General features: G+C 44.0%; 1 protein-coding gene across 2 annotated transcripts in view; it reads right to left on the minus strand.

The window, feature by feature from the left end:
* Nucleotides 1-11,431, minus strand: part of RNF130 (ring finger protein 130) — a 111,784-nt gene extending 100,353 nt beyond the window's left edge. Inside the window, exon 1 of one of the 2 annotated variants that reach the window (XM_061617335.1) lies at nucleotides 10,074-11,431. In XM_061617335.1, coding sequence (XP_061473319.1) covers nucleotides 10,074-10,320 — 247 coding nt within the window. In that variant the 5' untranslated portion in view covers nucleotides 10,321-11,431. The remainder of the gene's footprint in view (nucleotides 1-10,073) is intronic. The other variant, XM_061617334.1, reaches the window with a different exon arrangement.
* Between the last annotated feature and the right edge of the window lie 1,026 nt (nucleotides 11,432-12,457).

A 12,457-nucleotide genomic window follows, 5' to 3' on the forward strand; every position in this document is an offset into this window, starting at 1 on the left:
AGCAGGGCAATTAGCTGGAGGGGGGGCTGGAGCTCCCCGTGGTCCAGCTGATCTCGCTGGAGCAGGGGAAGATCAGCTGTAGAGCGCTACAGCTGATGTCTTCTGGCACAATCAGACTCCCGCGCTCAAGCTGATCTTGCTGGAGGAGGGGAAGATCAGCTGTAGCATGCTACAGCTGTTATTCTCCTCCTCGGGGTGATCAGCGGGTTAGGTTCCAGACCCCCCGCACTATAGCTGATCCACTTTTCAGCGGTTTTCGCTTTACGGTGGGGGTCTGGAACCTAACCTGCTGTATGAGTGGGGCCCTACTGTAGATCCACAGTTGGCTGCAGAATCAAACTCAAAGAGTGTTTATCAATGGTTCCTTCTCAAACTAGGAGGAGGTAATCAGCAGGATACTGCAGAGCTCAGTCTTGGGTCCAGAGCTCTTCAACATTTTTATAAATGACTTGGATGAGAAGGTGCAGGGAATGCTTATCAAATTTGGAGATGATACAAAATTGAGAGGAATATCTAACACTCTGGAAGACATAATTCAAAATGATCTTGACAGGCTGGAGCATTGGGCTGAAAACAGCATGAAGTTTAACAGGGATAAGTGCAAAGGTCTACACCTAGTAAAAAGAAACCAAATGCACAGTTATAAGATTGGGGAAACATGACTCAGCAATACTATATGTGAGAAGGATTTTGGGATTGTTGTTGATCATAAGCTGAATATGAGCTAACAGGGTGATGTGGCTGCAAAAAAGGCAAATGCATTTTGGGCTGCATTAACAGAAGTATAGTTTCCAAATCACATGAAGTATTAATTTCCCTCCATTTGGCACTGGTTAGGCCTCATCTTGAGTACTGCATCCAGTTCTGGACACCAGGATGCAGACAAACTGGAACAGTATCAGAGAAGAGCAATCAGGGGACTGGAAACAAAACCTTATGAGGAGAGACTGGAAGAACTGGGCATGTTTAGCTTTGAGAAGAGAACACTGAGGGGAGATATGATGGCACTCTTCAAGTACATGAAAGGTTGCCACACAGAGGAAGGTCAGGCTCTCTTCTCGATCGTTCCAGAGTGCAGGACATGGAATAATGGGCTCATGTTTCAGGAAGCCAGATTTTGGCTGAACATCAGGAAAAACCTCCTAACTGTTAATGCGGTACAACAATGGAACCAATTATCTAGGGAGGTGATGGGCTCTCCAACATTGGGGGCATTCAAGAAGCAGCTGGACAGCCCCTGTCAGGTATGCTTTAATTTGAATTCTTGCATTATAGGCCCCTTCCAACTCTACTATTCTATGAATCTGTGAATTTATTGGATTTTTATTATTAAAAAAGGAATTACTGTGAAGTCTGTCTCAGAGGTTCCAGTTTCGAGGGCAGCTTATGGTTCCGTTTGAGTGCTTTTGCTTGTTATCAAACATACACTCGTCATTTTCTATGGTTTCATAAGGACTAAGAAGATTACTTAACTGGTAGATTTTTTATATATATACAAATATTGTATAGGTTAATAGACAGATTCAGAGGGCCATTAAGGGTCTGGGGGGTTCTGTCATACACCACCCAGAGATCAAGCAAGATAGGCCGGAATTGTTTAGGCCAGATGGCGTGCACTTGACTGACGAGGGCAATGACATCTTCCTAATGGACCTGCAGAGGGGTGTGCACCGGATTCTTATCGGGTGTGGGGCAAGGGGAGACTAAGCAGAGGCTTGTCCCCCTTTTGTGGCAAGGAAGCGCGGGGGAAAGGTTAAAAGGGAAAGGGCAGCTAGGTGACACCTTTGGGCAGCTAGGTGACACCTTTAGGCACCTTTGGGGGTGATTGGCGGTCCGGGGGCCTGCAGCTCTGGGCTATACGGCCCAGGGGAGCAGAACACGGGCCGCTTTTGGGGCCAACGTGCCTCATCCGCTCGGAGTTTCACGGCTCCGGGGGGCGGTGATGCGGGTTGGACCCCCTACACATCTTCAGGGTGTGGCCGGAGCTGGGGCCTGGCACAGGGCAGCCCCAGGCTCTGGCAAGGTTTGGTTGCCCTATAGCTGCAAGCAGGCTTCGCCTGGATCAGCTGAATTCCCCCGCACTGTATTGTCCCTCTGCAGGTTCATTGGTTATAATTGACTCTGTTGTTAATAAAGTGGCCCATGATTTAACCCAATGAACGGTGTCTGTGTTTATTTCGGCAATAGGCCGCAAATCAATGGTTCCTTCTCAAACTGGGCAGAAGTAACGAGTGGGGTACCACAGGGCTCAGTTCTGGGCCCAGTGCTCTTCAACACTTTTATTAACAACTTGGATGAGGAGGTACAGAGCATGCTTATCAAATCTGCAGATATGCAAAATTGGGGGGCACAGCTAATACCATGGAAGACAGAAACAAAATTCAAAGGGACCTTGTTAGGCTGGAGCATTGGGCTGAAAACAACAGAATGAAATTCAACAGGGATAAATGCAAAGTTCTACACTTAGGAAAAAGAAACCAAACGCACAGTTATAAGATGGGGAATACTTGGCTCAGCAATACGACATATGAGAAGGATCTTGGAATTGTTGTTGAACACAAGCTGAATATGAGCCAAGAGTGTGATGTGGCTACAAAAAAGGCAAATGCTGTATTAGGCTGCATTAACAGAAGTTTCCAAATCACGTGAAGTATTATTTCCCCTCTATTCAGCACTGGTTAGGCCTCATCTTGAATACTGCATACAGTTCTGGCCTCTGCACTTCAAGAAGGATGCAGACAAATTGGAACAAGGATGATCAGGGGACTGGAAACAAAGCCCTATGAGGAGAGACTGAAAGAACTGGGCATGTTTAGCCTGGAGAAGAGAAGACTGAGGGGAGATATGATAGCAGTCTTCAAGTACATGAAAGGTTGTCACATAGAGGAGGGCCGGGATCTCTTCTCGATCGTCTCAGAGTGCACGACACGGAATAATGGGCTCAAGTTGCAGGAAGCCAGATTTCAACTGGACATCAGGAAAAACTTCCTAACTGTTAGAGCCATATGACAATGGAACCAATTATTACCTAGAGAGAGAGTGGGCTCTCCGACACAGGAGGCATTCAAGAGGCAGCTGGACAGCCATCTGTCAGCAATGCTTTGATTTGGATTCCTGCACTGAGCAGGGGGTTGGACTTGATGGCCTTATAGGCCCCTTCCAACTCTACTATTCTATGATATCCACTAACTGTGCCCTGTCATCTGTATGTTCCTTTCGGCCAAATTATATTTGTCTGCACAAACAGCTGCTCTCTAAAAATTCACACATCCACTAAGAATAACTACAGCTTCACTATGGTGGTTCAGCTGTCACACTGCCCACTTTTGCCAAAAACGTCAGTTACACCCAGGTTAACCTAGAACTAGCTTCAGCAATAATTTTTGCCAGATATGCCATAAACTCCAGTTTTATTTCCAATAATAAAAAATGTTCACTATTCACAAATACCAAGGTGTTTGGGGCGTTTATATATTAGATGCTGTTCTTCCAGTTCATAGTATGTTTTCAGTGCAGCTGTGTATCAAACACCTTATCCATCTCTAAATTAGAGTACCTCTGTTATCCAATATTGGAAACAGTGGTTTCCTTTAATCTGATTTAAAATGTTCCTGTAACTTCATTTATTGAATAGGACATTTCCGATGACATTTTAGAGATTTTTCTGATACACCCATTTATGGATTAAAAAGGTAAAGGTAAAGGTGTCCCCGCACTTATAGTGCGAGACGTTTTCGACTCTTAGGGTGACGTCTTGCGACGTTTACTAGGCAGACCGTATATATGGGGTGGGATTGCCAGTTCCTTCCCCAGCCTTTTCTTTACCCCCCCCAGCATATGCCGGGTACTCATTTTACCGACCACGGCTGCATGTAAGGCTGAGTGGACCTCGACCCCTTTTACCGGAGATTCGACTTCATCCTTCCGTTGGAATCGAACTCCGGTTCTGAGCAAAACTTCGGCTGCATTACCGCCGCTTACCACTCTGCGCCACGGAGTATCTATATTTATGGATTAGGGTTCATTATATCGCTAGTCCTTCAAAAGGGTTTTTTGATGAAAAATGTATTTCAAGAAACATCTGATGTTCTAAGAACACAGAAGACTCAAACTATTTCAATAAACAAGAAGCAGATACCTGCAGTCTTTCCCAACCTGGTGCCCTCCAGGTGTTTCAAACTACAACTTCCATTGGCCCCAGCCAGCATGGTTAATGATCAGGGACTATGGGAGTTGAAGTCCAAAACATTGGGAAGGCACCAGGTTGGAGAAGGTTGGCACTTACTAATCAAGTTTACAGCACAATCCTCTGAGAAAAACATGAGAACATTAAACAAATTTATTATCATAAAATAACACTAAAGGATGATACTTGGAAATGGCACCATGCATATTATCTGAATACTCCTACCAACTACAAATGCCTTTAAAACTAGAGTTTATTCATGAAATGCAGTTCAATCATTTTATTTAACAAGTGCAATACATTTCAGTGCACTAGAACACCCAGCCATGGGTGTTCTACACAGGCACAATCTTTACTACCCCTAAGGTTAGAGACCATGAATTCAGTGACAACATCGTTAACCTCAAGAACCTGGACCTATTATGCAAATAAAGATAATCTGGTTGGTATCTCGCCGTTCTCAATCACAATACTAAAGATCCCTTCTTCTCAGAGATCATTCACATAGGCATAGTAATAGATCAAAACTATGTCAAGTGTCAGCTCCCAGCCCATTTCCTACCATGCAGAGGATCCAACTTCTGCTTTACCACCACAAAATGTCACTTTGAACATTCACTGAGGATGCAGAAGGCTGAACCCTGCATTCAGCAGATGTACACAACTTGCTGACAAATAAGATTTTCAAGTGCCTTTCCCACCGTTACTACATAACTTGCTATGAAGCACCCAATCAGTGTTAAGACAGCATGCATCTTCACTGTTAGCTCACAACAGAGAAGGCATGATATTAAAGGATAGCCTGAAACAACTATTGAGATCAGACAAACATATTAAGATTAATCAAGGACACCACAAAATCACTAAAATACTAGAATCAGCTACGTACAGCAGCTTACATGTCTATTCTGAAATTTCTGACTTCTACTTTGCTCTTGGTGAACTACTAAAGACAATGTATCTGATATTGAACAGCATAATTGGATAAACACACAAGGAAAAATATGGGGAAATAGTTAATGGTTGCTGTATCTTTCCCAATACTACTGAACTAGCTTGGAAACAGAAGACATCGTTTTTTATTTATTTATTAAATTTCTATTCTGCCTTTCCTCCCAGTAGGAGTCCAGGGCAGCAATGATTATTTTAATGATTATATCATTGAAAAACTGCAGTAATTTGGAGGAGTAGGATTTCCAAACCTACAATAATGACTAGTTGAAAGTAGTGATAGTATACTTTAAGATAAAACTATTTTTCTTGCAGTCCATAAGCAGTTTAACCACAGTTTTCAATTCAAAATCAGAAAAGTAGCATACAAATAATGGACACAACAATTGCCTTAAAAGATTTTGAAATTCTTTATATCAAATAAAATTCACTGGAAAAGAATTCAGTGAAAAAATGCCCGGAAAAATTATTCTGTCCTTTTTGACACACACACAGAAATATGGAAAGGGTGGAATAACTAATTTCCACCCTTGCATTTAAAGTAATGGAAAAGAGATGAAATGAAAATGGACTACCTTCAAGTCGATTCGGACTTATGGTGACCCTATGAATAGGGTTTTCATGGTAAGCGGTATTCAGATGGGGTATATCATTGCCTTCCTCTGAGGCTGAGAGGCAGTGACTGGCCCAAGATCACCCAATGTGCTTTATGGCTGTGTGGGGATTCGAACCCTGGTCTTCCAGGTTGTAGTCCAGCACTATAACCACTACACCACACTAAAATAGATGTTTTTCAGATTGTGAAAGGAACTTCTCTTCAGTGGCACAAGAGAGCTGTGAAATGTTACAAATCTGTGTGGACCTCCCAACTAGCAAGGAAAGCAGAACACAGGCTCAAACACCACTTGTCCCAATTGATACAACGCAGGAGCATTCTGTGTCCCATTATTATTTTTGTATTGCCATCCATGTAGATCAGGTGTGGGAAATCTGTGTCCCTCCAGATGTTGCAGAACTACAACTCCCAGCATCCCTGGCCATGCTTGCTAGGGTTGATGGGAGCTGTAGTTCAGCAACATCTGGAGGGCCGTACTTTCCCCACCCTTGATGTAGATGCTGCTATTGACCATGTTTCCTACCTTTCAATGTGTAATAATCAAGTCTGTATACAGACTTTAGAGCAATCAATATTTTCATGTCATCCATCCCATGTCCTGCAGCATGGACGCTCACTTTCTCTAGTTAAAGTTGGAGATTGAATGCAGGCAAGCCAACTAAAGCTGAATCCAGATAAATGATGATGGCTGAATTGCTTTGTGACCTATGTCTACTCCTTGGACTTTCGAATTTACCTGAACCTAAGCAATCCTCTATCAACATGTCCTTAACACTCAAAAGAACATAAAATGAAGAATGTCTATTACAGATAACCTCAAACAACTATTCCAAGATGAACGCGTGCTGTCTTCTAATAAATCTGATCCCAATAAGATTTTAAATTTTTACAATAATCCACTGTCAATTTTCATGCAATGGTTAATTTCAATGAATGAAAAAGGAAAAGTGCATAGCATTGAATTACATGAGGCTTAAAATAAATTGTTGCATGCAAAGAGCACAAAAACAAAATAGAAGCAAATCAAACAAGCGAGGTATGAAGAAAAACTATAAAGGAAGGAAGCAGAGAAAAAACAATACAAGTAAGGTTGCAATACTATACACATTTATCTGGGAGTAAGTCCTATTGAACTCAATGGGACTTCTGAGTAGACATATATATGACTGCATGGATTGTTGTTGTTATGTGCCTCCAAGTCAACTATGACTTCTGGCGACCCTATGAATCAGCGACCTCCAGGAACTTCTGCCATGAACCACCCTGTTCAGATCTTGTAAGTTCAGGTCTGTGGCTTCCTTGATGGAATCAATCCATCTCTTGTTTCGTCTTCCTCTTTTTCTACTCCCTTCCGTTTTCCCCAGCATTATTATCTTTTCTAGTGAATCAGGTCTCCTCATGATGTGTCCAAAGTATGATAACCTCAGTTTCATCATTTTAGCTTCTAGTGATAGTTCTGGTTTAATTTGTTCTACCACCCAATTACTGGTCTTTTTCGCAGTCCATGGTATCTGCAAAGCTCTTCTCCAACACATTTCAAATGAGTTGATTTTTCTCTTATTCGCTTTTTTCACTGTCCAACTTTCACATCCATACATACAGATCGGGAATACCATGGTCTGAATGATCCTGACTTTAGTGTTCAGTTATACAATTTGAGGACCTTTTCTAGTTCTCTCATAGCGGCCCTACCCAGTCCTAGCCTTCTTCTCATTTCTTGACAATTATCTCCATTTTGGTCAATGACTGTGCCAAGGTATTGATAATCCTTGGCAAGTTCAATGTCCACGCTGTCAACTTTAAAGTTACCTAAATCTTCTGTTGTCATTACTTTACTCTTCTTGATGTTCAGCTGCAGTCCTGCTTTTGTGCTTTCCTTTCTAACTTTCATCAGCATTCGTTTCAAATCATTACTGGTTTCTGCTAGTAGTATGGTATCGTCTGCAATTATTGATATTTCTCTCTCAAATTTTCACACCATCTTGGTCCAATCCTGCTTTCCATATGATATGTTATGCATATAGATTAAATAAATAGGGTGATAAAATACACCCCTGTCACACCCTTTCCGATGGGGAACCAATTGGTTTCTCTATATTCTGTCCTTACAGTAGCCTCTTGTGCAGAGTATAGGTTGCACATCAGGACAATCAGATGCTGTGGCACCCCCATTTCTTTTAAAGCATTCCATAGTTTTTCATGATCTTCACACAGGGCCGGCTCCAGGAATGCGGGGGTCCTTGGGCATCAGCTTGCCCTGGGCCCCGGTGTGTTTGTGTGCACGCGCACGCATGCGGCTCCCCCATGCCCCCCACCTACCTGTCTGCTGTCTTTTACCATTGCCCTTAACAAAGATGGCGGCCGCGGTTTCCGATGGCACACATGCGTGCTACGCGCGCACATCTCTGCCATCAACTAAGATGGCGGCATGGGCTTCAGTACCTTAGGGAAACTGCGGCTGCCATCTTCGTTAAGGGCAATGGTAAAAGACAGCAGACAGGTAGGTGGGCGGTGTGGGAGGCCACGGATTGCAGAAGGAGAGTGGAGGGGCAGCTGAGGGCCCCCCTGTAGCTCCAGGGGCAGTCAGGCCAGTGCCCCACCTGGCCACCCTTTAGAACCGACCCTGTCTACACAGTCAAAGCCTTTGCTGTAATCTATAAAGCACAGGGTGAGTTTCTTCTGAAATTCCTCTTGACACTTAGCTGCACAGTTAAGACTGTATTGTCCCTTTGACCCCTATGCAAATACCTTGATCTTAAGTTTTAAAAATTATATCCATCATACTTTCCAGTGTACTTTACAACAGAGATAATACTGTATACCCAAGATAGGTCTTATATTTACATTCCAGAGTGCTCTTTTTTTTCTAAGAATGTTTTCAACTGTGACAGAAATTCAAGCCACTGTGTACCAGAATCTGCTAAGCATATATGAGCCCTTACTCAAGTTAAAACAAATCTTGCAAGTGGTCTTGTATCAGAGTATATCAAATAGAACAGAATTTTATGCTCCAAGTTCTTTCAAAACTAAAAAGGCACTGTTGATGTAATAGTAATTAATGGATTGATTTTTAAAGGATTAGGAAAAATATTATTTTTTTTTTACAGAAAGCTGCTCTTTGGGCCTGCCTGTTCTATATGGAACTGCACTCTAAAGCAGCAGGTTTACAGACTGACTGCTCTTGGTCCCAGCTTTGTTTCTGACAGCCAGATGGCATCCATCTCAGACGGCTTGCAATCAGTTACATGATATGTTGCTCACCTTCTTAGAAGGCAAGAACCTTGTCATTATTACTCAAACTTTGAAGGATGTAGGCTGCAGCAGATGCAGAAGCTACCACTCTTGCTTGTTAACTGAAGCTAAGGAACAATCCAAATTGTATTTACGCCAGGCTGAGAGGAGGTGGATGTGGCAGATCTCCAGCTGGGTTGGCTGGGTTCTGGCTCAGCCAGGACCCAGCCAGCTCAAACCAGACCTGTACAAGTGAAGCTGGCGTAAGGCCCCAAAATGGGGCATGTTGGGGGCAGGGGAGGGGCCGAGGGGAGGGGACTTAGGCCACATCCAACTCATGTTCAGAGCGCTCCTGTAGATCCCAATCCAGGGAAAAGTTACGCTGGGAAAAAGATCAGTCTAAGAAAATAATTGCAACAGAAGTTAATGGAGAGGGCTTACTCCCCAGTAGGGATATTGGGAGAGCAGGCTTTTACTTTCTAGTCCCTGCGCAACTCCCAGCTGAGCCAGCATTCAGCCAACCCAGAGGCTCCTGAATGGCAACTGGATGCAGCGGAACTTTATGCTAACTTCTCTTGCTCCAGTACAACTTATGCTGGCTTCCCCTGAATTGGATTGTGCCCCTAGTGTGCTAGATTCTAATGTGGGAAGGCTTAGAATCAATCTTGTGTTCAATGCCCCTGAATGTTTGTCAAAAATCATTTCACAATTTACATGGCAGCAAACTTTACTTTTCAGGGGCAATTTGACAGGCAGCTCCCAGCAGGCTAATAAAGAGTACCTATGATACATGCACTTCCAACATTTGTATGTCACTACTATCTCATTTTAGATACACACCTAAAAATATGTACGATAGTACCACTGTCATCCAAATGTACTTCATGGTCAGCCCATAATGTGACTTCCAATATTTCAGATTACTTAAATAAGGAATTGTTGAAACTCATCCTGAACAATGGATAGGGGAGTGGGAGAAGGCAGTTTCTGTGAAAATTTTAAATTGTACTGTAAATAAAGTTCAACAATACAAAGATTCAGCCTACTTTATATTAACAAGGGATGAATGAGCCATAGAAGGAGCCTTACCTCCGTTGATTGGCAGAGGTGCCAGAAGCAGGCCTTTGACAGCTACTTTGGGAGAATCTTGTCCATAGCGTCCACGATCAAGTATCGTTAAACGATCAGGACTTGAAACAGTCACATTTATGAGGGCTGTATAATATGCTTGATTGGCATTATCTGCACTAGCTAGAGTAGCATAACAATTAAACAGGACCAAAATGGGCACAGAGAATAAATAGCTCCAGTAAGGCAAAACCCACTTTAGGATCATTTTCAGTCTTAAAAAGCGTTGATTTTATCTTCAAAAAGTCTCCTGAATAAAAGATTTGTGTTTATTGTGTGCATAAATGCATGTTATTCCATATTCACATGAAGAGGCAAAAAAGCCATCCCGAATGTCTAGTCCTTTCCATTCATTCATCCGTTTAAGACTGTTGAAGAAGCTTAAAATGATTGGGGGCGGGGGAGAGACAAAATCTCGATTCTAAAACGTGGAAACAAATCAGAACGAAGAAGCTTGGATATATTCTAGGCAATTCAGCAGTTGGAAGGAAGACGACGGACAACAGTTTATTTAAAAGGGGGGGCAATGGTATCCAAATGTTTTAAGCAGAAAATGATTCTCAAGAGGCAGAGCAGTTCGTCACTCGATTCCTCAAGAAAGGGGCAGTTTGGGGCCTGCCTGCGAGCCTCTCCTGGGGCTTCCCTTCAATTTCGGCCAAGGGGATGGAAGAAGAGGTAGGCAAAGAAGCGCAAGTGGCGGCCACTCTTGACGGGGCTTTGTCTCCTCAGGGGCGGTTATGAGGAAGGAGCCACCAGCAGTCGTTCGACTGGCAGAAAAATACTGAGGGAAGGAAAAGGGAAGTTGTTCAGCGTCGTTCGAAGCTTCCGCCGCCTTCCCCAGGACTGCTGCGGCTCGGCAAGGAAGAGGCTCAGCGACACTACTTCGGTCGCTCCTCGCAGCCGGCGGCCCCCCTCAAGCTTGCTGTTGGCTCCCGAAGCGGGGCCCAGTTTCGCACGCACCTTCCACAGAACCTCCCCAGCCCCAGGCGAGCGACTGCAGCGGAGGCAGGAACCACGGAAGCTCCATGCAGGCTGATTCGGCGCCTGCCGTTTCGTGCCCCCCCTTGCCCAGTCTGGTCGCCCGCCCAAAAGCCAAAGGGAACTCGAGGCGCCAGCAGCCCCACCCACGAAGCAACCGTCAGTCTCTCCCTTCCTTTCCTTGCAATCAGAACGGTAGCCGCCAGCGCCCGGGCGGGTTCTTACAGCGAAACCACCAACTGCAACCTCCCGGGTAGTTTCTGCTGCCGAGTGCGCAAGTGCACTGCGCTAACCCACCACTCGCTGTTCCCTCCCCCCGCCACGAGGAGGTGGGAGGGAACTCGAGCGAGAAGCCACACCCATTCCTAAGGGAGGGGGGAGAGGGGACGGGCGTAAGAATTAGGAGGGCTGCGGAGGCGTGGCTACTTTGGATTGCACTGGATTTAGAAGGAGAGACCGTGGTGGTCGTTGGGGCTTGAACAGTAAAAAGGAAAAGCCAGCCACCCAGCATCAGGACTACGTCTACAAACGAATTCTACATTTTTTGCCCTAGTGCAACCCGGGATCAGTCGTTCCCTGTGTTTAGGTAGGACTGATGGATGCTCCCAACACAGACTCTGACCCTTTTCTCCACTGTTATCAGCCAATCAAAACTGAGGTGGTAGGATCATTCCTTCTGAACACAAAGCAATTACTGTACAGTATGTCCTCTTCCGAGAGTGCAAAAGAAGCAGCGATTTCACACTCGTCCCCTCAACCAAATCATTTCTTCACTCATCCCGTTTACCTCATCCAGTGTTCTGTTTTCAGTCGGAAGTCTTCCTCTATTCTCTTGGAGAAAGTCACCGTATTCTACTATATCTTTCACGCTTTGATGTAGTTCGGCGTTACATAAACGATACTTCGTTCCACAATTCTAGGGGAAACTGCCAAACAAAATTCACATTTCTGATACCTAAAATTCCCCTCGTGCTCTTGGTAAAGAAACAGAAAGCAGAGAGTAGGAATAAATGGAGGGGTGTAGAAAGTGTTCATCAATGATTTAAAGCAGGGGTTCCCAAACGGTGGTGGGCCAGTTTCATTCAGGTGATCCCTTGCTTGTCTGTGGATCTGTGGTGAAAGATGTGATATGGCACATCAATCATATTAAATATTCATACTGATTTCTCATTGTATTTTTACTGCTTCTTTTACTGCTTATATTGAACTGATCTTATAATACAATGAAATGTAATATAAAAGAAAAAAAAGAAGCAATGAAAAATCATACAGCATCTAGCACAGCACTTTACAATAGCCGCGACAGGCAGAAAACCACTGATCTAGAGTTAGGGGTGAACAGTGAGGTGGCCATGGCCAAGTTTGCT

The sequence above is a fragment of the Rhineura floridana genome, chromosome 3, assembly GCF_030035675.1.
Source record: "Rhineura floridana isolate rRhiFlo1 chromosome 3, rRhiFlo1.hap2, whole genome shotgun sequence".
In the NCBI taxonomy this organism is placed as follows: Eukaryota; Metazoa; Chordata; class Lepidosauria; order Squamata; family Rhineuridae; genus Rhineura; species Rhineura floridana.